At 32.1% G+C, this 27,227-nt stretch overlaps 6 protein-coding genes across 6 annotated transcripts in view; 2 read left to right on the forward strand and 4 right to left on the reverse strand.

The window, feature by feature from the left end:
* LOC145322681 (uncharacterized) overlaps positions 1–27,227 on the forward strand; it is a 143,369-nt gene that overhangs the window by 97,695 nt on the left and 18,447 nt on the right. The gene's annotated exons all lie outside the window — the stretch shown is intronic.
* LOC145310994 (chromosome-associated kinesin KIF4A-like) overlaps positions 1–27,227 on the reverse strand; it is a 456,179-nt gene that overhangs the window by 13,310 nt on the left and 415,642 nt on the right. The gene's annotated exons all lie outside the window — the stretch shown is intronic.
* Positions 1–27,227, reverse strand: part of LOC145322611 (uncharacterized) — a 447,245-nt gene that overhangs the window by 4,376 nt on the left and 415,642 nt on the right. Inside the window, exons 2-7 of the mRNA XM_080164797.1 lie at positions 3,392–3,450; positions 2,661–2,942; positions 2,123–2,273; positions 1,701–1,784; positions 1,132–1,265; positions 486–658 (exon numbers count right to left, since the gene is read on the reverse strand). Coding sequence (XP_080020923.1) covers positions 486–658; positions 1,132–1,265; positions 1,701–1,784; positions 2,123–2,273; positions 2,661–2,942 — 824 coding nt within the window. The 5' untranslated portion in view covers positions 3,392–3,450. The remainder of the gene's footprint in view (positions 1–485; positions 659–1,131; positions 1,266–1,700; positions 1,785–2,122; positions 2,274–2,660; positions 2,943–3,391; positions 3,451–27,227) is intronic.
* LOC145309363 (acylglycerol kinase, mitochondrial-like) lies at positions 3,451–5,332 on the reverse strand. The gene has a single exon (XM_080150335.1). It carries the CDS (start codon positions 5,270–5,272, stop codon positions 3,881–3,883), a length of 1,392 nt encoding a protein of 463 aa, XP_080006461.1. The 5' UTR covers positions 5,273–5,332; the 3' UTR covers positions 3,451–3,880.
* Positions 5,462–11,507, reverse strand: LOC145311714 (uncharacterized). Its single transcript, XM_080150687.1, has 10 exons — positions 11,402–11,507; positions 11,051–11,088; positions 10,644–10,685; positions 10,328–10,445; positions 9,969–10,076; positions 7,346–7,431; positions 6,959–7,053; positions 6,575–6,668; positions 6,350–6,433; positions 5,462–5,869 (listed from the first exon to the last, which is right to left on the reverse strand). The coding sequence occupies exons 1-10, from the start codon at positions 11,472–11,474 to the stop codon at positions 5,792–5,794; spliced, it is 816 nt and encodes a 271-aa protein (XP_080006813.1). The 5' UTR covers positions 11,475–11,507; the 3' UTR covers positions 5,462–5,791.
* LOC145308154 (uncharacterized) lies at positions 17,732–26,887 on the forward strand. Its single transcript, XM_080150249.1, has 7 exons — positions 17,732–17,810; positions 18,396–18,477; positions 18,997–20,553; positions 21,300–21,437; positions 22,065–24,170; positions 25,681–25,968; positions 26,408–26,887. The coding sequence occupies exons 2-7, from the start codon at positions 18,399–18,401 to the stop codon at positions 26,593–26,595; spliced, it is 4,356 nt and encodes a 1,451-aa protein (XP_080006375.1). The 5' UTR covers positions 17,732–17,810; positions 18,396–18,398; the 3' UTR covers positions 26,596–26,887.

Consider the following 27,227-nt stretch of genomic DNA (forward strand, 5'->3'; position numbering starts at 1 on the left):
CGAATTTCAGCCAATCACAGCACAGCATTATATGATATGCCGCGCTGTGATTAGCTGAAATTCGGCGCACCCCGATTTGGCGCACCACCAGTGGTGTATATTCTGCACAAGATCTATTTTTTTTCCCCTGCTACAAAATTTTTTATTTTTTTTCCCCCCTAGATTTTTCTTAAAAAGTAGGGGGGAAAATAGAAAAATATTTAAAGAACTCTATATTTTATTTATTTTATTTCTCCTACCACACATTTTTTTAGTTTTTTTTAACCAAGGAGAGGGGCGAAATGGAAAAAATGTTTTCAGTTTTCTAAATTTTTACATTTTTTTCCCCTCCAACCACTTATTTTTTATTCCCCCCCCCCCCCTGAGCCGGGGATCCCATGCAGAATATACACCCCTGCGCACCACCAAAATGATTTAAAGATTCAGCTAAGTTCAAAATAGTTTCTTCTCATGAAAAGTTTATTTTATAAGTTTAAAATCTTCACCTTTTAGCCTCTTTCTCTGCCTTCAACCTTTGGATCTCCTCCGCTAATTCCTCCTTGTGCTGCAGCCTCTTATGCCTTGTTAGGTCGCCACTCTGGCTGTAGGCTTTACCACACCAGGCGCAGGCGTAGGGCTTCTCGCCTGTGTGAATCACTCGGTGCCGGTCAAGTGCTCCCTGAAAAAAAGTATGCACATAAGAGATAAAAAAACACATAATTAAAAATAAAGTAAAAGAATACAGGGGACATGAGCTATATGTAACACTCTCTTCAGGGAAGGGACCCTGTCCGAAATTTGCATTGGGTCTTTGAAATCATCTGATAGCTTGCAAAAATAAACTCAGCCGAGTCCATACAAGAGATCAAAAAGCAACTTGCTAGAAGACGATAGGGTCTCTATTTGGGACTAGTTGTATGGGTTATTTATACTTATTCATTAATTCAAACAAATATTTTGAAGTTTATTTTGAGAAAACTTGTTGCCTTTTTGATTCTCCTTAATTAAGGTTTTCTTTTTTTACTCAAAACACATTTATATGAATTTGTTCAACTTTAATTACAAATTATCTTTAATATAAAATAACTAATTATAACTGGAACACAAAACAATTCAACAAGTGTACACTGTACAGTAAAATATTGGAATTACCTTTCTCGAGAATAATTTGCCACAGGTATCACAGTTGTAAGGTTTTTCTCCGGTGTGCGTCCGTTTATGATTGACCAGGGTATGGTGGGCAGAAAATGCTTTGCCACAGTGCTCACATGAATATGGTTTTTCACCTACAATATTTCATTTACTTATAAAGGTGCTTTCTCTAATATTGTCTGTCGAGCACTGACAACAACCCTTCGCCGAAGGGAAAATGCCGTAAAAGATTCTACAATCATGTTTCTTGAAAATCTAACTCCACTATGTTAATTCACCATTACTAATCCATTTTAAGGAAGGGAGAGGATATTGGGCTATTTATTACACTAGTCCCCAGTCTTATAATAACGTTTTCTTATTCGTTGGCTGTACAATTATGGGGAATTTTATTGAATTTTGATTGATTGGTTTATTTAGTTGAGTGGCCAACCGTTTACACCACCAATTGTAATATTTAGAAAGGGTAATTTTGTGTATCATAATTGGGAATGTATATCAATTTATCGGCCATTGTCCTATCCCTTTAGATCCATGAATTCATTCCATTGTATAAATAAAATGTTGACCTGTATGGGTGCGTCTATGGGAGTCCAAAGTACTCTTTCTTGTAAAATTTTCACCACAGAATTCACACGAATAATTCTTCTCTCCTAAAAATAATAGTATTTAAAGTAATGGGATGTTTATCTGTCTGTATGTCATTACCAAAAAATACCGCTATCCACTAGGTATATGTATCTCCTTTACAGTGAATCTTCTTAAGTTTGGGAAGGTATTCAACACTTTAGGGTGAAGATATTGCCCCAATAAGTAAATTAACCCCAGAATTTCACTTTTTACTCAAAACTAAGATTTAAAATGGTTAATCGACCACAACTCCCCTCTCCCCCTTTCATATAGGGTTTTTTTTACAGGACTCCAGGGGCGTATAGGATGGTACATAAATATAAAAAATTATAAAAAAAAATTTAAGTTTCAAATGTCTTACCTGTATGTATTCGCACATGCTTGTTAAAATGACTAGAATCAGAGAAAGATTTTCCACAAGTATCACAACAGAAAGGCTTCTCTCCCGTGTGTGTTCGTAAGTGCAGACGCAGAGCAGATGTGCGGAGAAATGTTTTACTACACATCTCACACTAGAAAAATAACAATTCAAAAATTGAATATTATGATAGGTGAAAATTGTCGTCAATTTAGGTTATCAAAATACATGGACATCATTACAGTACATGATAATCTGGTGTAAGATCAAATTATGACAATTCAGTTAATTCAACAAATCAAATGAACTTTCCAGTATGGATTAGAAACAGATAATATCCGTTGGATTAAGATTTGTTCAGTTCAGGGCCAAACTGAAAATCCATGTATCGTATCACATACATCTTATCACAATAAAATAAAAATCTTAAAATTAACAACAATTTATTATCCGAGAAAAGCTTGCTATACTACGATGCGAAAATTAACTATTATGGACATATATCTTTAGCGTACTCTATATTTATCAAAAGTATTTTTACCTTAAAATTCTTTGTGTCCGTGTGAATCTTTTTATGTTTGGACAGGGTTGCAGCAGAAGAGAAAGATTTGCCACACAGCTCACAGACAGGTTTGTTCTCAGTATAATCATCAGATAGTTTAGAAGGTGAGGTTGCTCTCCCAACTTCTTCAAGTTTAAATATGGTGGGTGAGGGTTCTTCCTGTTTTGGAGATTTTAAAGGACTTGTTGGGGGTGTTTTTATGGGTAGAATTTTCTCAAGCGGAGGCATTTCGGAAACTTCCATTTCTGTTGGCTCAATCATCTATTATTACAACAATTATAACTAAACTTAATTAATTAAAAACATTATTGGGGATCTGGGGGGGGGGGGGGGGGGGAAGTGTAACGATCGGTCCAGCCGTTTATAAGATCTTAGAAGACACATACATTCACTAATAGTGTAGAATAGCTGTAGGTCGAGCAATCGTCACAATTTAAATAAAAATCAAATGCAAACGCAATAGTGATAATAAAAAATCGCCTCTAGATTTCCTTATAATATTTTAATTCTCTAGGCAGATTTACGGACAGGCTGACGGAATGTACTATTTAGAATTTGTAAGAGTTGAATAGTAAGAGGATTCTTCACCCCAAAAAAATATATCTTTGTTAGCAGCCAAGAAAATCATTTTTCTCCCATAAAAAAATATTTTCTTTAGTCTTAGTACCTACGTATTTTCTGTAATGAACAAGAGCTATAAAAATAATTACCTTAAATATTTCTTTTTAAACTTCTTTGAAGTTTTCTATGATTACTGTAACATTGCAACCTGTAATTTTAAAGAATTTTCAATGCTTCAAAAAAAACAGGAATTTTCTTATGTAGATTTTAGACAATTTCCACGGATAATAAAATGAAGAAAAAAATATTTGATAAAAACATAATTTTTTATTTATTATTCGTGGAAAATTGTTCAATAGGATATCATAAATTTATTTTAGTATGGTTCGGAATTCCAGTAGATATTAAAGTGGTTAAAGCCATACTGACATAATTTAAAAGAATCCTAGAAAGATTTTATTTTGACTCTTAAGATCTCACTGGCCACTGCACGGTTTGAGGTCACGTTATGGGGATGCTTCACATAGGTCCCAGGATGGTTTTAAGCTGTGTGGTGAACCAAATATCAGGTTTCTGTTATCCGCCAATAACTCCATTGTACACTGTGAAACAAAACAAAACATGTATTTAGAAAGGATTCATATTCTTGTTTTGAAATTTGTTCCAGAAAGATATTGTGACGTCACACTCGGTGTCGACCATCTTGGCGATTGTGGGGGTGAAGGAGGTTGTGTGGATGTGTCGACAACGGCTGTGTCAGCTCCTCCACAAAATAATGTCAGCACATTTGGTAGCACAGAAATTTTAATTGGACCGGTAAGCTCAACTTCTTCCCCATCTACAATCATCAGCCTCGGGTTCTCTGGAGATGAAAACGTATCTAATTTGAGCTGAGTTGAGGTCAATATTTCAGGTAGCACACTGGAGGTAGAATCTTTATTTAATCTGGACCAGCCCTCGGAAACAAATCCACTGAACGTGGATTTATTTGGAAAAATTTTCATATTCAACTCATCTCCATTAGCACCCATATCAACCTGTACTTGCCCCGCCTCCATGCTGACCGAATCCTGCCAGCTTTCAATAATTTCCTCAGTTTTCTGCACAGCCTCAGATTTTGGCGCCATTTTTGCCGAGGAGGAGAAAAAGCCCACGAAACCGCCTCTCCGCTGTGGCGTGGGTGGTGAAGGAGGTTGGGCGTCCGGTTGCCGCGTTAATTTTTCTGTTTTAAGCGTGGACACGCTGATAGGCCAGTCCCACGTCACCTCCTTGTGGCCGGTCAGGTAGGAAAATACGTAGGTCATCCTGTGTTTCAGCCCGGCAAAAAACCAGTAGTTGTCTTTTCTAGCATCAGCTTCTCTCCACGCCCCCATCTCGAGAGAATTAGTTCCAAATAATTTCTTTCCCCGCATAAATTCATCCGTGCTTAAGTTTTCTACCTCTATAACGCTGACAGGACGTTTGATCTGTTTAATGACGGCCATAGTAGATTCAGCCAGCTGGCGCACTTGGTCTGTGCCAGGAAATAGTCTGTTTGCCAGACTATTTTTGGTGCCCAAAGGTATTATTCCCAGCGGAGTTTTAAATGTGAAATTTTCTTTATCTTCTCGTTTCATGACACCTGTGACAGCCTCCATGAGAATACCATCACCACCAGCTATAAGAACAGCGTCACAATTCTCCATAATCTTTAATAACTCCTTGGCTTCCTCTCTTCCCTCAGTTTTCTGTATGGACACCTTGAAACCAGCTAAATGAAGTAAGGGGGCTGAATATTGTTCAAACAATTTCCTAGTCTTGCCCCCACTAGCGGCTGGATTTAGAACTACGGTCACATGATAATTTTGTTGGTGTACTCCAATTGGCGTAGCCCCATATGTTAAAGCTTCCCTGCAGCACTGTCTCATGAAGTCATTATCCTGTAATTTTTTCCAGTACCAGTTGCCGCCATAGCCCCCAGCTACTGTCAGAAATACGGACTTCTTCCAATGGTTTCTAAGTGTACTGCCGACAGTACGAATTTTCTCCATTTTTTCCCACAAATATTTCAAAAATCTCCAGTAGAAGTTAATCAAGCAATATTAGCTTGCTCGCTCAGACATTTAATATTTCTGAAAAAAATATGGAAAATATCAACACTGTAAGAATTTCATGTATAATGTACAAAAATAAAAATCACAAAGAATCACAATTTTATGAAATCACGCCAGGTTTATGTAATAAGGTAAGAATTTCTAAATTATTATTTGAGATCAAGTTTTTTTAGGTCATGGGCACTGGGGCAGATATTGTGTTAATTAACAGGGATAAGTCGAATATCCTTATAGATATACCTACAGCCTTAGCTTTTATTTTCAAAACAAAATCAAATGGTTACCCCCTTAACTCCTCATTGATATATGTAAAGGAGAAATATTTACAAAACTATCCAATTTTGATAATCTAAACTTTGATACATGAACAAAAGAAATAGTTGACTTATTTAATACGGAGGAGTTTTTACTCAATTATCAGGTAGGGGGTGGGGGGCATCTTTAAAGTTTCTTCATTTAACGTTTTGAGGTAGCCCCATCAAGCTTGAGTGGCTGTTTACATTCCTTACATTTCTTCTTGGCTTCAACACAATACCTGGTAAAATATAATACAGACACATTCAATGCAAAAAAGTTGTAGGATGACTGTCTCTCTGTTTTTTTCTGCGGCAAAATGTCCATTGGCATATTCATCAAACACAATGTACCTCATTTTAGGTAAGAAGGTAGATTAGTGAGTAGATGGAATACTTGATAATGAAGAACATAAGCAATAAAAAATGGATGTGACTGTTTAGAACAAAATTAGTTGTGTAGCTTCAATGGCAGCTGAGAAAATCTCATTTTACACATATCCGTATGGACAGACCAGTTATTTATAGTCCATAGAGCAGCTTCGCTGGAGTTTTGGAGTGCAATTTAAGGGAAGTGGGTATGAATGAAAGAAAACATAGGGAGTGAATTAAATTATTCTCAAATAAGATGTATTTGATGCATGTTATCCATTATAAATAATGTAAATTGTAAAAAAATTGCGAATCAATCAATCAATGTAGCAGTGATGTGAGTATTATTCCTGTGGTAGCTGTTATTACAGTTACGGGTCGTACACTCAACAGAAACAAAGACAGGCTTGCTGCAAACTCGACACATGTCAACCTAAATTAAAGTTCTTATTTTTAACACAGCTACTCAATCTCCAATTTTTTTCTGCACTGTTGTCTATATGCCTCGCAGATGTGATATTGTTGTATGTCCAATTTTGTATGTTGTCGATAAATATCTTACATGAATTTATACCTCAATGTTTTTTTCTAGCCAGTTTTCTAGTTCCAGTATGAGTCTGGCTCCCATGTAATAGGTAGTGTTCTTTGAACCTGTTCTGCTGTGCTTTCTAAAACAAACAAGAATGACAAAACATTCACAAGTAGCGCACCTTTTTGGACTAAGTTTATCCCCTTTTCCATTAAACCCAATTTTCTAAAAGTTAGGTAAAAATCAAGGATCATGAGGGATCAGACAATAAATCAAAATCATTTAAAAGTTTTGAAATTGCTAGTTTTCACCACCCAATCAACATTTCATAAACATTACCAATAGTTTTTTAAGCCAACGATTAACCATGACCAGTAAAAGACCCCAAAAAAGACGATCTTTCTTGCACCAAAAAAAGTAGACGCTAACCTGTTGTTAATGATATATTTTTCTTTGGCAAATGTATGGATCACTTTCTCAGCCTCAATGGGAGTCAATTTCTTCCTAGTAGAATTAAATCCTCCCTAAAAAATAAAAGCACAATCTAAGTTAATTTTTAATAGCTACTGATGATAATATATCTAATATAATTAGAGTTGTTCCATTTGTCCGTTACATAATAAGAAAGTTTTCTATAGTTAGAAAGCTAAAAATCAATAAAAGTATAATAATATAAAGATCTAGAGGATAATTTTAAAATCTTGGTACTGGTTTTACGGAATCTCTTAGAAGCCTCCACCCCCTTCCACCCAAAAAAGTTATAGATTAATTGTATGAGTTACTAAAATCTATTTTTCTTTAAAATATGTGTCATACCTCTTTGCATAAATTAATCAGCTTAGTTTCAGTTGCTATCTTTTCATCTGCTAAGAGTTCACAAATGGCTTTCAGCAGCTCAAGCTCTGTTGGATCAGATATTTTAAAATTAATTTGTCTGTGTCAAACAAATTATTACAAAGGGAGAGGTCATTTTCTAGTAAATCCCGTAAAGGTGTGTGTTATAAGGCCTAAAAATAGTAGTAGAACGATAAGGTGCTCTAGATATATGTATTCCCTATTGAATAGAACAATAGGGAAATTTTTTTTTTTTTTTTGATAACCGTACCTGGATTATCTAAAAAAATACGAAATTTCTATCAAACGCTTTGTTTGGCTCAAACTGACAAAAATTAAAAAAAAATATAATTATAATAATAATGTTTTCTATAGGTACAAGGTAAAGGTTAAGAACAATCTATACCATTAAACAAAGGAAGAAGTCATTCTTTACAGGTTGATTTATTATAATTATATTTTTTTTTTTGTGTCAGTTTGAGCCAAACAAAGCGTTTGATAGAAAATTTCAGATATTCCAGGTACGGTTATCAAAAAAAAAAAAAAAAATTTCTTCCCTATTGTTCTATTCAATAGGAAATACAAATATATAGAGCACCTTATCGTTCTACTACTATTTTTAGGCCTTATAACACACACCTTTACGGGATTTACTAGAAAATGACCTCTCCCTTTATTTCAGCAATGACGTTTAACAATTATGAGCAGGGATCTTAGGAGAAAAGACAAAGTTATTTATCATTGTACAATAAGGCGGGTTGATTTCCAACTTTTTTGGAATTTCACATTTTTTCACATTGGCAAGGGTTATTGGGCCTATATAAAACCCTGTGAAACTTAAAACAGGTTTTTTAATCAAAAAACAACGGGCTTGCGGGGGGGAATAAAAATTACCCACCCCCTTATAAAACCAAAAATTGAAATTCCTTCAAACACAGGCATGTTGCATATCAAAATGACCACATTGAAATGCTGATTATGAATCTGAAATCCGTTTTGAAAAATATTGCTCCTAGTTTGAATAAGAGCTCATTAAGTACCTAAAAAGGCTGATTTAGTCAAAATTGTTCATTTTGGTAGGTTATTTGAAAATTATTTCAGACTGAATCAATATTTTTCAAAATGGTTTTCAGATCTGTAATCAGCATTTCAATGCGGTCATTTTGATAGGCAACATGCCTATGTTTGAAGGAATTTCAATTTTTGGTTTTATAAGGGGGCGGGCACATTTTATAACCCCGCGCGCCCGTTATTTTTGGATTAAAAAACCTCTTTCAAATTTTACAGGGTTTTATATTGGCACAGTAACCCTTGCCAATGTGAAAAATCTAAAATTCCAAAAAAAGTTAGAAATCAACCCGCCTTATTGTACAATAGGGTGGGTCGATTTTGGACATTTTTTTCTGAGACCAAAGCAGGGATCTGCAAATGATTTTTATGAGGATAATATTCCTATGGATGATTTAAAATTTATCCTAAGTCTTAAAACCGCTGACAAACAGACATTCAATTTTATAGCTATTTGTCAATGAGTGTAAAAAATTTATTGAATCAAAACTATGGCTTCATGGTGGAGAGGCCTTGAGGAGAAGAATAAGAAACTTTTGACCGTTTCCAAAAATCTCGTTACTAGCCTGAGAAAATCTCAAAAAAAAACTCCACAAATTGTACAATTCTCATTAAACCTTAAAAATGGTATTTTTTAGTAATTTCTAGGCTAGGAACGAGATATTTTTAAACAGACAAAAGTTCCTGAATCTCCTCCTCAAGGCCTTTCCTGGGAGCACCATGAAGCCATAGTTCTGATTCAATAATTTTTTTACTCTCATTAGAAATTACTAAACAATTGTATGTCTGGTCGTTGGTATAAGGTTGGTAAATAAAGGGTACGGAAGCGAAATATGACTTTGACTAACTTATAGTCGGAAATTCATTATATAACTGGGGAAATGCACAAAAATATTTAGCCCTCTAGCACTAATATGAACTGAATGGAGAGAACTTGAATGTCTTCTTTGCATATTTTTATTAATAAAATACATTTTTAAGTGGTCGCATTATAAATATCAATTTTTAAAAATTCTTTTTCAGTCAGAAATTTTATTTAAGTTAGTTTTATCTGTTGCACATTCCCTCTTTGTCTAATTCTGATATAAACCCGCCCTATTGTACAACCTACATTATAATCAACAAAATTGTCTTTTCTAATTTTCAGAATTATTAGTGGACCAGTACCAACCAAGATATTTAACATAATGTCTCTAAAGTTTTTAAGCCAACGAATGATAGAAAATGTTTATAAAACTTTGGGTACCAGAATATTTTATAGTGCACATCTCTGTATGAAATAAACTTTAAAATTACAACTAGCGACTGCGCCCCTGGTATCTAGGGGCTCCGCAATCAAAGGGATAAGAGGGAAGAAAAATAGCCTAAAACCATTCAAGGCTTATTTTTAAAAAAAAAATGCCTAAAACCTTCTCAGGAACTATTTGAATTCTTTTCAAAAAAGAAACTTAAGCAGCTCAATACCTAGTAATTGAAATCTTAAACAACAAACAAAAAAACCTTTCTAATTTATAGGATAAATTCTTTAAAAATCTGCCTGGTTCCGAATAAATCTTCTGCATTTTTGCTATCTGTTCATTTTCCTCTGTGCACACAAATGTGTAGCATTGAGGGTACTGATCATCCTCCTTCATCTCTTGTTTACCTTAACATCAAGGATCTTAGAGTTTGAGACAATCCTTTTTTCCCTTAACAATGTTGCTTCGCATAGGTTTATAACTATTCTTGGTGAGGGTACGACCACCCTTCGAAGAGAATCCCACCCCTCTATTTTTTAAAAATGGGGAGGGGGAAAAACTTTACAACTTTACAGAATATAAGAGTGACGTAATACTGACATATTATGATATTACCGACACACCAAAAATCCAAGGTAGAAAATAAATACAAATTCACCTCTTTTGATTTGAAAATTTACTTTTTCTAATGCTTCATTGCAGGTGGTGAAAAGGTGATCAATAAATTCTGCGATATCTTCGTTCTGTGCCTTCTCATCCTCATGGTTTAAATTAATCTGAAAACAAAGTAAAATTAATTTACAAATGAGGGGTGAAAATTTATTCAATCTTTAAATCCGAAAACTAACAAAGATGTTTTATTTTAACAAATCCCCCTACCCTTACTAGCTTTTTTCGGCTTTTTGTGCATTTGTTCCCTCCTCCCATCAGCTTCCGATTTGTGTGTAGTTAAGTATAAATGTGAAATAATTTACCTTTGGAAAACCTGCTTCTTGGTTGAATTTCTCAATCAGAATCTTTTTTAGAGAATTGTTATTGTTCAATTTTTTTAAGGCATATTAAGGATGACAAATTGAAGCGTTATTTAAGATGTTTAAAACAGAAGAAATCCATAACAGAAGCATACGGTAGAGGGGTACCAATACCTTAAAGCTAAAATTGGGATGACCTGCGCTACCTTTTTTTCACACCCCCTTAGCGAAAATCTGCTGAACAAGGTAATTAGGATTAAAAAATAATAGTGTTGTGGAGCCGGAGCCGCCAAATTTTACTGGAACCGGAGCCGTTAATTCAGAGCGGCTCCAGGGATAGACAAAAAAATATCTTGAAACCTTTTTACTGCTATCCTTAATAATTAAAACACTGAACAACAGCACTCAACCTTCGCAGTGATAAAAACTTCTATTCCAGACATGGAACCCTGGTTTATAACAAATCAATTTAACCCTTCTATAAATAAATTTTATACTGCCTAGTACAAACTATGGATATTAGGAGATAAGACATTTGATGTTAAATTGATATGCATTCCAATGGATGATAGACAAAATTACCCCTACATGGGGAAGATAAAATCGTTTGAGTGATAGTGGACACAACAAGTATAAAACCAAACAGTCAAATGTAATATTATCCTGAAAATTGTGGAACGCTTAGTTCAGACGCTTAAGATCTTTACGGGCATACAATTACACACATCCTATTGCTATTTGTATTTAGGTTGATTGTTATTCCTGGCTCATGAGTTGCTGCACAAACATTCTGTGCCAATCTTTCATCTTAGATTTGCCGGAATTTCGAAGCATTATTTTCTTAAAGTATTATTTAAATGAAACTTACAGTTGGAAAATACAAATTAAATGAGGTAATTCATTATTTTTTTTTTTTTTTGATTCGATCTGTTCTCCACAGTGCCTGACGACCTTAATTAACACCCCCCCCCCCCCCCAATTTCGAACATAATGAATGATATATAGTTAATTGTACGTTTAAATTTGTGGAATAATTTATCAAATAAAAAACTACATGATTATTAAAAATAGTTTTAATTCTTAAAGATTAAAACAATAGGTATGAAAAAACACAATAGTCATAGTTAATTACATAGTTTTTGTTCCTTTGGCAATAACGATCTGAAAAGCTTGAAACAATTTAACTTTGATTCTTAATGAATTTTATCATTCAGTTAACATTTGATTTTAGAATTAGCCACTGTCCAATTGGCAATTTTATGAACCGTTCTCATATGTTTTAACAGGGCAGTCTTACAACTTAATTCTTTACAGCACAAATCACATTTAATTGTTAATTTTTCTTATGAACCAATCGTATGTTTGTTTTGGGTAACTTCAAAAATATTCAAGTTGAATCTTGATTCGTTGGTCGTCTGCAACTCAAATTTATGAACAATCTTTCTCGAGCATATTTTTTCCCTTAAACTTTTTAAAATAAATTACTATTTTTTCTTGTAAAAATTGGATCAAAATATAACAATATCATTTTAAAATAGATTTCATTTTCAACAGATTGGTAATTTAAACACAATTCACAATATTTGACCAAATAAATGTATCTTTTTGTAGGAAAATATGTTATAGTATTAATTGTCCTTTCTATGTTAGTTCCGCACAGAATGCCGCAACCAATTTTTTTCCAACCGATATATAAACAATAACAAACTTTTTATAAATTATTTATTTTCCCTTTTAAAAGTGATGAAAATTAACATTTATGTAAAAACAAATTCAAATTTTTTTTTTTTAAATTTACTATTACAGTAAAATCATAATTGTAGAGCGAAAAGAAATAACTTTAAAGTTTTCTTAGCAAAGACGACTTTTATTAAAATTTCTCCTAACTTGTCTAACACCTTGTTGCCAACTTTGAAAAAAAACCTTTTTGTTTTTTTGAAGATTTGAAAATTTTAAGGTTAATTAATTTGTTTTCAACAAGTATTTAGATTTTAATTTCCTTATTAAAGAGATTAAAGTTTATTTTTGTGGTTTAACACTACTTTTCATACTAATAAACTAAAATTTGTGATTTAAAATTTTGCTAAATATGGCAACTGTATGTTTAGGAAAGCATCGTCAATAAAATGTAAACAGAAGCAGACAATTTTACAACACAATATTGTCAAGAAATGTGAAAAAATAGTATAAAATTGAATTAAAAAAGTTATTTATCGATATTTTGGTGATATTTTAATCTTTAAAATAAAAGAATAAACTCGAATGTGGTTGAAATTGATATAAACTATAAAACTTGTATGTGGAAAAATTATATTTGAAATCTATCAAATTTTGGGCACCGATACCCAAAAATAAGGCGTCATTATCGTAAAATGCAAATTTTAGGTGAAATCTCTGATTTTTACTCATTTTTTTAAAAAGAAAAAAGTACTTTTTACTTATATTAGTTAATTAGTTTTTAGTTCTATTGTTTCTTTGTATACAAGTTTTCTTATAAATATATTTTTTCTGTTAGTAATCTTAATTTTTTTAAAGATTATATTGTTGGACTTCTGATTTTTCAGATTAATTGTAGAAAAGTGAATCATTTTAAGTTTGGTTTGTTGTACAATGTAAGGAGTGCTAATTTAACAGGTATATTTTTTTGTAATATTAATCATATTCGTTGAGTTTGATTTTTCTTTTTTCCTGTTATGAAATTAAATTAAGTGTCTAACGCAGATTTTCGAAGTATTTCTTTCTATTTAGAAAACATTTTACGTACCGTAAAATAATATCATAAGATTTTAACAACTTATTTGTATAAGTGAGAAAATTTGTTGTTTTGTATTATTTTTTATATAGCTTTTCATATTTTTAAACAACAATAATTTTTCTTTCAGCTATGAGGCCACCGGAAAGACTAGAAAAGTGCATTTGCAGGATTGGATTAGGAATAGAAGAACTGTCCAAGCAAGATATTTTTAATTCACAAGAATTTGAGAGGAGATATAACATTATCAATAAATCGATCCTTTTTCTTGGCCCATCAAATTCCTCACAAAGATGTACAATTAATGATAAACTTAACGAATTGAAAAGGATAATTGGTGAGTATTATGTTGACACCGAGAGTAAAGTTATTGCTATACCTGATCAAACTACACTCCATGAAAGAGACAAGCCACAAGTATTTGTGGATGAAAATGCTGAAATATATAAAAGATTTGTTGACCGACATCTTGAAAATGTTCTACACAATTCAATTATTAAAGCCCTTAGAGAAATACAAGCAGAAGCTTTTGTTATCCAGGGGTTTTTATCCGACTCATGTTTGAAAGAAAAATTGTTAAAGGGGAAAAAATTCCGAAAAAATGATCCAAATCCTCATCCTATGTTAAACATTCATGAAAAAGAGATAATGGAAATGCTTTGTATTGATCCTTTGACTGAGAAAGACTTAAATATTTGTGTTGAACAACACAGAGATAAAGTTGCACAGAAGTTGGTGAAGAAAGAATGTTGGCTGATTTCAAAGGAATGAATGTATTTTTTACAACAATTGTTGTGTATTATATATATAAAACTAATTTAAAACGATATTTTAATTAGGTGTAGGTTAATTCAAATGTTCAACTCCTCTATTTACTCATACATACTGCATTTTAATAAAAACAAGGATGACAACATCCATAAAAGCGAAGCACTGAAACGGTAGGACAAACGGACATTAACACTTGTATAGTATCTGAACTGAATAATCAGAATTTAAAAGTATAAAAGCCAAAGCAAAATTGTAAGTAAATTTGTTGAAAAGCTGCTTGAAGCAGGATAATGTTTATGGACATACTTAAATTTTTTGACTTGATTATAGAGTTGCTTCGCTTATAATATTGTTCTTTGTTGTCCCAGGAATCAATATACCAAAAATCAGATCAAACGGATAATTAGAACACTTAAAAATTTGTTGTTAAAAAAGGAGAAAAATCAACATGTTTAAAATGGACGTACGGACATTCTGGTAATGATTATAGAGTTGCTACGCTTTCTAAATCGTACCCAACTACTACAGGAATCATCATGCAAAGTTTGAAATCGATAGGACAATTCTAACATGCCTAAATTAACGAACAAAAGCTATCTATCTCGGACGGACGTACGGACGGACGGACGGACGGACGGACCGACCCTAATTATAGAAAAGCTTCGCTTTTAAAAATAGCATGTGAATTGTTTTGATTATAGTTAATGTTATAAATACTTATATGCAAAATCAAAGTAAAAAATACACACAATTAGGATTTAAATATTTGATTTTAAAAAAATTTCTTTTGTTTCTGCACATTGAAAAAATACAATCATTAAATTCTTAGGTTTGGAAGAAGGTATCCCAGAAAGACTTGTCAGCAATACCAGATGAAAACTTAGCATCTTTCTATGAATACCAATCATTTCTTTTTAATCTCCAAGAAAATCATCATGAATGGGATTCTCTGATAGTGCTCCCTCAGTCAAAACTTGTTATTAATATAGAAATAAAAAATAGTATGAAACTTCCAGTTTTAGAAAAGGCCGCCCTTCAAACAAGGAAACATTTGAAGTTTTTTAAGAATTTATTTGGAGTTCTTCTGTCTAAAGAATGGAAATTTATCAAAGCAGCTTGTATTCCTTTGATTGAATATGCGGATAAGGTAACTTGTGCTCACTGCAGGGAGTTTGTTATAAGAGAGAAAGAAATATATGACATGCAGCCATGGCTTTAAAAGTTTATGAACAAGGAAATCCTCTATGGCGAATCAGACTATCAGCCAAATTACACAGATTTGCTAGTTGGGTTGATAGGATATAGCTCACTTATACAGTGTGAAGCAGCTAATAAGTTAATTAATAGCCCATTAGATTTCAGTCTTCAAACCCAGAAACATTTAATTGGTAAAAATGTTGGGGTTGATGGTGAAAGCGAACATGACAGAGCAACACTTGATGAGGCAATAAGTGGAACCAAGAAAGACTTTGACTATCTCTGCTACATGTTGACTCCTTCTCAAATCAAAGCTGTTACGTGCAATTCTTCTCATTTGATCTTAGATGGTGACTTTGGTACAGGAAAAACTTATGTTCTGAAGGAAAGAGTCAAAAGATGCGCTGAAAAATTTCCATCCAGTAAGATTCTTTATTTGAATTTAACAGTTTTTGATCATTTCTCAAGGCACCAAAATGGATATGCATTATTTGAGCCTTCAACTGAAACCACACCTACTATGATGACATTGATAGCAAACAATGATTTTGCAGAATTTCCTCAAGTAAAAATATGTACACCTAATGATGTCATTGATTTCTATAAAAGCCTATATGGCAGTACACTTGAGGACCCTAATGACACCTTTAATTATGATAAGGTTGATCATGAGAAATGGCTAGAAAGAATTGAATTGAAATATCCTGAAGGAGCATTTCTTTCACCAACACAATGGGCAGAGGAAGTCCAAGGAAAACATAAAGAATTTACCATCATACTCAAAAAGTTTATAAAGCGACAGGATTTTGATCACATATTTATTGATGAATGGAGAATGGCGAGTCAAAACATAGATTTCTTTGATACTGGCGCCTCTACATATTGCGTGGTTTTGAAACCATATATTGATCATAGATCTCTAAAGAAAAGAACAGCCAGTGAGGAAGAAATAGCACGCTTAGATCGTAGGAGTAAAGAATATTATCATATATACTTTAGTCCAGATCCTAGAAATACTAGATATAAAGAATTGTTGGAAAGATCTGATCCTCAGTACAAATACATTGATACCAGCGAGTGGATTAAACTAATGCAAGACAAATATGATGCTGTAAAAATAACATTGAGGCAAAATATGAGAAATACTGAAAATGTATTGCTTTTGTCATCAGTTGTAACTCCTAAAGGAAAACATTTCATTGAAACACCGAGGCAAACATTTGCACCAATAAAGAATGTGAGAGGACCTAAATGTATTCACTATCACAAACCACAAAAGTTTAGTGAAGCAGAATTGGCAATTGCTGCAATTAATAAGTACTTTAAAGCAAAACCGCAGGAGTCCATTGTTATTTGTACGAATGAGGATGATGAAATGTTTTTTTGTGAGACTCTGAGAGAGAAATTTGGCAATGAAAGAAAAATTTACAATTTGCCGTATTCTTGTAAACAGCCTAATTGGCAAGAAGACGTTGAAAAAGTTAAGCAATTCATAAAGAATCCTGAGGGTGGAATTTTAGTGACAAATCATTATAATTTCATGGGTGCCCAAGCAAGAAACATGATAATCTTTGTAGATAAATGGTCTAGTAATAGAGAAACCAGAGATGCTGTCTTACGAGCAATGTCCTTTGCTATTTTAATTCACACTGAGCATGATACAAAGGAAAATCCCTATGTTGAAAGAGATACAGATCTACACAAATTTATCGATAGTAAAAACCATGGATCGGAATCTAGGACATCTTTCACAGATTCAGAGGATGAAGGCGAATGTTTCACATTTCCGCCTTTTATTTACCATTAAACATAAATTATTTTTATATCGACTCAACAGGGATGACTACATTTATAAAAAAATTAAATCAATTTGACAATTCAAACCTGTCTAAATTAACGACAAGAGCTTTCTGTCACGGACGGACACACCCTGATTATAGAAGAGCTACGCTTTTAATAACTACATTTAAATGAACCTCTGTAAATAACAATGCCAAAAATTATTTTGTACCTTTTACACAATACTAATCTATTTATATTACTTATACCAGTGTATTTAAGCTTTTAAAAATGTAAATATGTGATCTGAATACAATGAAGTTTATTGTTTACTACCTACATTAAGGTTACTAATAATGTATAGTGCCTTACACAAGTCATAAAAAATTAAGCAATGCAATATAAGAGCAAAGAAATTAAAGTTTTGTTCCAAAGAATAATTTAATTTTTAGTAAGAAGTTTTAAAATATTTTTTAATGAAAACCTATATTTTTATCTTTTCTTTATTACAAACGGATGGAAGTACAAACCTGCTATTTGTCTTTTTATACCTACCTATTCAATTTGTATTTTATATTTTTGTACATATTTCAGAAAGGAAAATGAATGTCAATTTATGTCAGTTTGACCCAACAAAAAGTTTTTTTTTAAAATCAGCATGAAGAGAAAAGGTTGGTTATTTTTAATTTTATGATTTGTGATATAAACTTTATTCGTCAGTTTGATCGTTGGCTGATTGAGTTAATTTGACGTAGTGTTTCTGATCAATTTAAAAAAAATCAATTTTAATTAAAGAAATAAAAAAATAATACATTTTAAAAAGCTAAGCAACTCTGTAATCAAGTCCTAAATTTACTTCCAATTTTGTTTAGACTTGTGCATTACTTTTCTTCTTATTCAGTTCTGACAATTTATGAGAACTAATGTTCGTTTGTCCTACCGTTTTTGAGCTTCGTTTTTATGGATGTTGTCAACCTTGTTTTTTATTATTTAAATGTACAATTATGTTCATTAGTTGTAATTTGTAAACATATACAGGCTTCTAACGTATTTATACTGATGAAAATAAAACAATATTTAGACAAAATAATATGTTACCCCAAAACAGATTTTTATGAAGTTGCATTAGTACAGGCTAATTGATTGAACATTGTCAGAGTGATTAAGGACGGATCTACTGACACGCTCAGAGTATAGAGTAGCTTCTTTATTTGAAAAAATATTTGGTACCTAAGTAATTAGTTTATTAATTTTAGTGAATGTTTGAAGCAGTGTTACATGAATTGGCGAAACAACAACATTTACAAGAATTTCCTACATTTAAAATGAAGAATACAGGTTTGATTTTTTTAGGAAGAATTTCTTTTGTTATTGTGTTGACAATAGGGATATGCATAGGAATGAGATACAACTATTTAGGATTTAAAGAATGGTTTCTTTTGTATATGCTCTTTGCATTGACATAAAATGTTACATATGATGCCCGAAATCCCAAAACTTATCTTCTTAACTTTAGCCAGAGTATCTATGACATGTTTTCTACCTTAGCCAACCCTTAATGATAGGCTTAAGGGGAAATCAGATTTGTAGAGAAGAAAATTTGGGCATAGTCCTTTTCGTGGCAACGCCCCTTAATGGGCGATTTTTCGTATTTTCACATTTGCTTTTCTCCTATTTCTAGCCAGTGCGGGGCCAATTGCCTAACCCTGCGTGGCAATCACCTAACCCAATATAACCCAACCTAACTTAAAATAACCTATCAAAAGCAATTTTCAAAATACAACGAATCGCTTCTTAAGGGGCGTTGCCACAAAATGGACTATTCCCGAAAATTTTAATAAATCCTTTTTTTTTCAGGACAAAAGATGTTCAAGTGTAAAATTTGCAGAAAGGCATTTAATTCAAAAGCTAATCTGTTTACACATAAATTAAGTCATGTCAAACATAAAAAATACTCCTGTGATCTATGCCATAAACGATTCTCCCAAAATGCAAATCTTCACACCCATAGAAAAATTCATTTTGGCGAATTGCCTTTCTCATGTGATTTATGCGATAAAAAGTTTTCACAGAAAGGTAATATGTTGACACACAGAAGGACCCACACTGGTGAAAGACCATTTAAATGCAACTTCTGTGATAATTCTTATTTTCAAAACATTGCTTTGAAACAACACATGAAAACTCATTCTGATCACAAAGACTTTTCTAGCGATGTAAATAACCGCGATGTGACAAATACTTGTGAATTGTGCGGTCTTGTTTTTCATAAAATTGGCGTCCTTCTTAAACATAAAATGAAGCATGTTAAGAAAGGCTTCAAAATATCAGTTACAAAGGATAAGGTATTAATGAATGGTAATACAAATGTCAAGAAGCAAAAACAAAAGAGCAAAACAGAAAAAAAGAAAAGATTTAAGAAAAAGACAAAAAATAATTCAAATCAACTTTTTCACAAAGAATTAGAATCTTCAAATTTCATTTGCAACGTTTGTGATATTTCTTTTATTGAATCTGAAGAATATGTTAATCATTCTATGAGTCATGTCAAAAGAAAAGTCGAAGTGAAGTTGAAAAAATTAAGATCTAAATTAGTAAAACTCTTAGCTTTAAAACAAGAATATTCAATCATTCCAATTGAAAATAATATGATAGTTACAAGTGCCATTGTAAAGGAAAATGTGAAAGATCTAAATGAAGTTGATCATAAAAATCTACCAACAGACTGTCTGAAACAAGAAGTTGACCAAAGTTTAGGTAACTTAAAAAAATTTTTAAATAATCCTGGTATCCAAGAAGCTTTTGACACTAATAATGAAAACTACAAAAAATCTATTTCAAATATTAAGAATGATGAGTCAAATGGTGATAATGAATCTACAATTACAGACATTAATGATGGAAATTCTTGTAATGGTTCTAGGGATGATCATTTTGGTGAGTCAAACAACAGCTTTGATCTTAAATATGAAATTAAAGGTAGTGATTATGTACCTACCGATATACAAGATCATGATGATAACTTTGGTGAAGCTACCATTGATGAGCTTCTAGACGGAGATGACGATGATTACATTCACAAGAAGTCAACTACTGCGCATCAAGATGTACTTGAAGATATTTTTGATGACAACTCAAGTCTAAATAATGTTGAAGTTATCCCTACTTTACCTGTTAAAACAATAATAGAAAATAAAAACGCATTGAAATTGCCAAATGAGAAATCAAAGCCAAAAAATGTTAAGCGTTTTAAAGAAGTTTTTATAACGAATGTAAAGAAAGAAGAGAAATGTGGTGTCCCTTGTGTTAATATAAATGGGGATGTTATCACAGAATCGGACTCTGTACATTCTGATGTTTTTAATGATAATTTGTTGCACTGTGATGATCAAATTACTTCTTATGTTATAACAGGTATTTATATTTATTTTGCTTGCAAAGCTACTTTATCTGTCTTCCGTGTTAGGCGGTTTCAAGCTTCATATTTTACTCATATACTTTTTATTTTTAACAGCGAAGCTTTTTTATAGTTAGGGTCGGTCAGTCAGTCCGTCCGTCAGTCCGTAACGGATAGCTTTTTTCGTTAATTTAGGCATGTTAGAATTGTCCTATCGATTTCAAACTTTGCATGATGATTCCTGTAGTAGTAAGGTACGATTTGTAAAGCGTAGCAACTCTATAATCGTTACCAGAATCCTGTACGTCCATTTTAAATATGTTGATTTTTTTACTTTTTAACAACAATTTTTTATGTGATAAAATCATCCGATTGATCTGATTTTTAAAAATGCTGAATCCTTTAATAATAAGGTACAATATTTTGAGCGAAGCATGTCTATAATCAAATCCTAAAAATGTCAGTAAGTCCTTAAACAGAATTCTGTATTTAAGAAGTTTTGCAACAAATTTACGTTTAATTTTGTCAACACTTGTATATTAATACTTTGTATATTCAGTTCTGACACATTACAAGAGTTAACGTTCGTCTGTCATTCCGTTTCAGAGCTTCGCTTTAATGGATAATGTCATCCTTGTTCCTTGTCGATGCCAATTGGCAAAGCTAAATTTTTTCCTGAATTTTGTAAAGGGTTACGAAAAGTTTTTAACTTCGCTTTAAAAAAAACATGTTGTAATATTGAACTAATATTACTTATTTTTAGATGAAAAAGATATGGATACATTAATGAAAATTGAAGATGTAAAAACAGAAGTAGACCCTCTGGACTTGAATGATTCATATTTGGACAATTCTAGATATCAGGATGATAAAAACAACTTGAAACCAGAGAACAAAATAGGTATTAAATTTTTTTTAGAATTGATATTTTTATGTTAAAACTTCTCCTAAAGACTTAATTAAAGTCTTTGGTTAGTCTGATGAAAAGTCTTTTTTGATAAGAAATTAGATTGACTTGGCTCTTTTGAAAGATTGACGACAGTAATTTTATGTTGCGTGTCCTATAATCTTAACCAACTTCTCCATAATACACATTATTTGTATGTCTGTCAATATTGATATAAAAAAGTTTGCGTTATCCTCTTAGAAATTTTTTTTTTTCCAAACTATGAATCTGGCCGAGAACGAATATTAGGTAGATTATTGGCAAGGGTGCAGAGCGCCCTCGTCTAGGCAGGCTAGGGGGCCGAGCGCTGTGGCTAGGTAGGCCAGGGGGCCGAGCGCCGCGGCCAGAGATATAGTTTTGTCGGGGGGGGGGGGGGGGGGGGGGAGCGATGATAAAGCCAAGAATTTTATTTTTTTTGAAATTTATGGAATCACCTTCTTACTTATTTTAAAAAAAAATTCTTGACTATTGGCATTTACTCCATCCGTCCGGCCGTTCGTTCGGCTTTCTTGATATTCTAATAAACTGAATTTTGTTTCTGCGTTTCGCTACTTATGGATCTTGTCATCTTTTCTTTTGTAGGTGAAGAAAGTGACATTGATGATGAAAATGAAAAGGAGGCTCAATTTGAAAGATCAAATTCAACCCAAACTGATACTGAAATTGAAGATTTATATCCATGTAATGTGTGCCAAAAAAGATATGCAAACAAAGAGGCATTGAATAAGCACTGGAATTCTCGGCATCCAGACAAATCAAAAACTACTTGTACATTATGTCATAAGACTTTTACAAGTGAATTTTCCCTCATACAACATACCCGTTCTCATCTCAATATTTTACCTTTTTCATGTAAGCTATGTAATGCTTTTTTTGCAACAAGCGCAAATATGCACAGCCACAGAAGAAGAAAACATCCAGAACCTGTTAAATGTGATTACTGTGAAGAAGAATTTTCACTGGCAAGAAACCTAAATGACCACAAAAAAATTCACTTAGCCAATCATTTTGTTTGTGTTAAATGTAATAAACCATTTTTAGATAAATATTACTTCTTACAACATCAAAGATATAACAGATGTCACAAAATTGAATCTATATCATGCAAAACATGCAAAAAATTATTTCAATCTAAAGCTGCACTGAACAATCACATTCTTAAAAAGAAAAAATGTAATTTAAATTTTCCAAAAAATCAACCTAAACGTAAAACAGACAATGAAATTGAGGAAATTGATCTTCAAGATAAAAAATCTGACTCAATAAATGATTCTGTATTTCAATGTGAATTATGTAGCCAAAGATTTTCAGATCTTGGGGAATGTATGAAACATGAAAAATCACATTCAAAGAAGCTAAAAACATCCAGGAGAGGCAGAATTCTTAAAGATGTTGATTCCAAGAATTCTGATGAAAGAGAAGAAGAAACAGAAAATTTGGATGATACCAACAGTAATAATTATGATAGGAATGGAACAAAACAACATAACACGAATGAAACAAAATCTGTTGGGTCTAACCAAAAGCATGGAATTTATAAGGAAGAAAAAAGCCAGACGAGAAACAGTTCTGCATACTCATGTGACTATTGCTCCAAATCATTTAAGAATATGAGTAGTTTGGGTACACACAAGAGATTATTTAAAGGCAATTGCAAAGTTGCTCCACTAGATTTATTTAGAAATAAGTTAAAAGAAATCTATCCTTGTAATAATTGCATTGCTGTCTTTAATGAAATGAAAGATCTTATAAGGCATGTTAATAAATGTAAGCCCTACCAGCTAAAAGCTCCTAAATGTTCCAAGTGTGAAAAGAGCTTTACAATATACTATTCACTCATGGAACACACAAGAGGCCACTTGAAAATTTATCCATATTCCTGTGATGTCTGCAAGAAATCTTTTAAAAGTTTTGCTTATGTAAATAGACACAAAAAATCAGGAAAGTGCATAGCTAACACCAAATCTAGATCGTCTAAAAATATGCAAGAACCTAAACACATTGAAGTTGAATATAGTAAATATAAAGATTATTATAGAAATGAGTTGAAAGAAATATATCCTTGCAATGATTGCTTTGCTGTCTTTGATGAAGTGGGAAGTCTAACAAGGCATGTCAGTAAATGTAACCCCAACCAACTAAAAGCTCCAAAATGTTCAAAATGTAAAAAGAGTTTTACAAGATACCATACACTAATGCAACATTCTAGACGCTACTTGAAAATTTATCCATATACATGTGATATCTGCAAGAAAGGTTTTTATACTAATGGCGATGTACATAGACATAAAAAACAGGGAAGCTGCAAAAAAAATCTTTCACCTATCAATAAAAAAGAGACTAAACATCTTAAAGTTATAAATAAAATATCTGAAGCAACTGCTTCAACATATTCATGTGAGGTATGCAACAAAGTGTTTTCAGATATTGGAGATTGTATGAAACATGAAAAAACACACTCACAGATCCTGAAAACATCTAGGAGTGGTAGAGCTATTAAAGCTATTGTTAGTAATACTTTAGAATCAAGAGAGGGAAGCAGTGATAAAGAAAACTTGGATGGAATTACCAACTCAAATTCAGATCAGAATAATGATGAAGAACACTTAGAAGAAAATAATGAAGATGTGAAAGTTATTAAAATAATTGAAAAATCTTCTCCTATTCTTGAAGTTGTGTCCACTATCAAGGAAATTGTTAGTTTTATATTTATATTGATATTCTAAAACAGCTTTTAGTAGCAAAACTACTAACTTTATAATTCAAATGTCCGTCTGTTAGTAGAAAATGGTTAGTGGGATAATTGAATTTCTCGGCTGCTATTCAATGTAGACTGCTATGATTTTCTGTGGAGATTCTATAATAACAGAACAATGACCATTCTAATTTCTAATTTACTTGGTCCGTTTTTCATGCTACTAAAGAAAAAGCCATCTGATTTTTGTTTCTTACGACTGAACATGTGCTCTATTCTTCGATTTATCAGTTTGTCCATCCACATTCTTATGCTTTGCTTCTTTTGGATGTTGTCATCCTTGTTTCTACCTTTATCTTTTTAGTAGCGAAGCTACTCTATAACTCACTTTGTCCGTCCGTCCGTCAGTCCGTAACGCTATGGGGGAAATGGGATTTACTCAGCTCCTATAAAAGATAGAATGCTGAAATTTTTTGACAACATTCCCATCATTAAGGAGCACAATTAAGTATAAAACATCGATGGCGGTAGGACCGCTATTTAGCAGGTTTTAAGCTATTTTTGTATTTTTCACATTTTTCTCCATATCTTCAGTGTTTATGGTGCGATTTTCAAAAATTTTTCAGTTATAGATATCTAAATTAAATTTCCAGTCGTTTAAAGAAAACAACTATGACGGTCAGACTGCCTTTAAGCAGGTTTTAGGCTATTTTTTGTATTTTTCACATTTTTCTCCATATCTTTGGTGTTTATGGTCTGATTTCCAAAATTTTTTTAGTTATAGATGTCAAAATTAAATTTTCTGTCCTTTAAAGAAAACAACTATGACGGTCAGACTGCCTTTCAGTAGGTTTTAGGCTATTTTTGTATTTGACACATTTTTCTCCATATCTTTGGTCAAGTTTGGTGTTTATGGTACCATTGCCAAATTTTTTTCAATTATACATATCAAAATCAAATTTCCTGTTGTTTAAAGAAAACAACCACGACGGTCAGACTTCCTTTTTGCAGGTTTTTGGCTATTTTTAAATTTTTCCATATCTTTGATGTACTATATAGTCCAATTTTCCAAATTTTTTTAAGTTAAGGATTTAAAAATTGAATTTCCTGTCGTTTTAAGAAAACAAGCATGGCGGTCAGACTGCCTTTTAGCATGTTTTTGCTATTTTTATATGTTATACATATTTCCCCATATCTTTGGTGTTTTTGGTCCAATTTTAAAACTTTTTTGGGATATCAGTATCAAAATAATTTTTCCCATTGTTATGAGCATCTTTTATGTAATTTACTTTGACCGTCATCATTATACAAAATAAAACAGGGTTTCGTTTTTATTTTCTCCAATAAATCAATAAATAAATACACTTTAAATCTACTTGTACGTATTACCATCTATGATTTTATTTTTTGTGCTTTGCTACTTATGGATGTTGTCATCCTTGTTATGTTTTATATTCTCTATATAATTTCTATTCTTTATAAATAACAAACAACTTTTTAATCAGGATGAAATGGTTGATGTTAAAAAGTCTAGAGATTTAAAAAGAAAGGCACCCGTAGAAAACACAGCATCCTATACAGAACCAAAAAGAACTAAACTTACAAATGGAGAAGCAAATGTTGTTGAACCACAACAGACAAATCTTATAAATTCATGTAAGATATGCAATGCGGAATTTACTGAAACAATTGAATTGTTGAAACACAAGATAACTCATATAACAAAACCTACAAGTTTGATATCTTATTCTACAAACAAATCTCCAGAAGAAATTACTAATGTATACACAGGTATTTATTCTTTTAATTTTTACTAGTGGCTTCCTAACATCTATTGGTTCTCTGATGGTAAAGTAGAAAAAGTTCCTCAACCCAACAGCAACCCATTAATTTAGAGAAAAATAGTTAAAACTATATTAAGCTTCCCTGAAGTTCTTGATGTAAAAGTGACATGATGTCTGTCTGTTTGTGTGTTGTGAAGGAGCTAACTAACCTCTGGACCTTTACAGTGTAGGAAGCTTTTAATAGGCCCAGGGAAGATTTAAATATATATGTATTTGGGTAAGTTACTTAGGTACTTTCCCAAAAGATTAGTCTATAGAAAAAAAGTATTTCATCTATCCTTTTTCTGCTAGGAAGTTTTGTCTGATTTTTTTTTACTTGGGAAAGGTACTTCTAAAATCTTTTTGTTTTTGTAAATAATGTTACTGATTATTTTCCTATTTTGTAGAAAAGAAACCTTGTGAGTTAACCAATGGTGACCATTCTATAGATTTTAATTGCCCTATGGAAGGCTGTGACGTAATAATGAGTAGCCAGAACTTAGAAACTGGTGAAGGAGCGAAACATATGATTGAAAAGCATCAGTTATACCCTTATAAGATGGGTAAAATGGGTCTCAATTGGTACAGAGCTTAATTTGTGATCATTACAAAAATACATTTGCTTTTGATATATATTTTTAAGGAGGGGTAATATTTGTAGATATCTTTAACTAAGGTTTCAAAGACGCTAAATAACATCATAAAAAGCTAGAACTTCATATCTAGCTAACTAGGAATAGGTATTATAAGGTAGAATTTAAAAATATTTGATTTTTTAACTCAGCTAACTTTTTTTTTGTCAAAAAATGGCAAAAATTACCAGTAATTGGCGGTCTAGGTATACATTGAAGATATCTACAATAGTTACCTCTTTGTTTTATATTCATTCTGAATATCCATGCATATCAATAATATGCTTTTATTTTGAAACATTAAGGCATTATTTATTATAGTCCTTTCCGATATTATTTATTTTTTATATAAAGGATTTAAATGATAAATTCATCCTTTATTTTCATTCAGAAAAGATGTAAGTTACAAACATCATTCCATTTTAATTTCCATTTTTAGTTTCCCATTAATATTTCTCTCATTGTCTCCTTGTTTATCTCTTTTCTTTTCTCCTATTTTAATTTTCCATTTTTTTTATCTTTTTTTCTTTTTTTGTTTTTTTACCCTCCTAGCCCTTCTAAGATATTTTCTACATTCTATTTATTTTTATTCATA

This window comes from Acartia tonsa, chromosome 1, assembly GCF_053477335.1.
Source record: "Acartia tonsa isolate MP-2025a chromosome 1, ASM5347733v1, whole genome shotgun sequence".
Lineage (NCBI taxonomy): Eukaryota > Metazoa > Arthropoda > Copepoda > Calanoida > Acartiidae > Acartia > Acartia tonsa.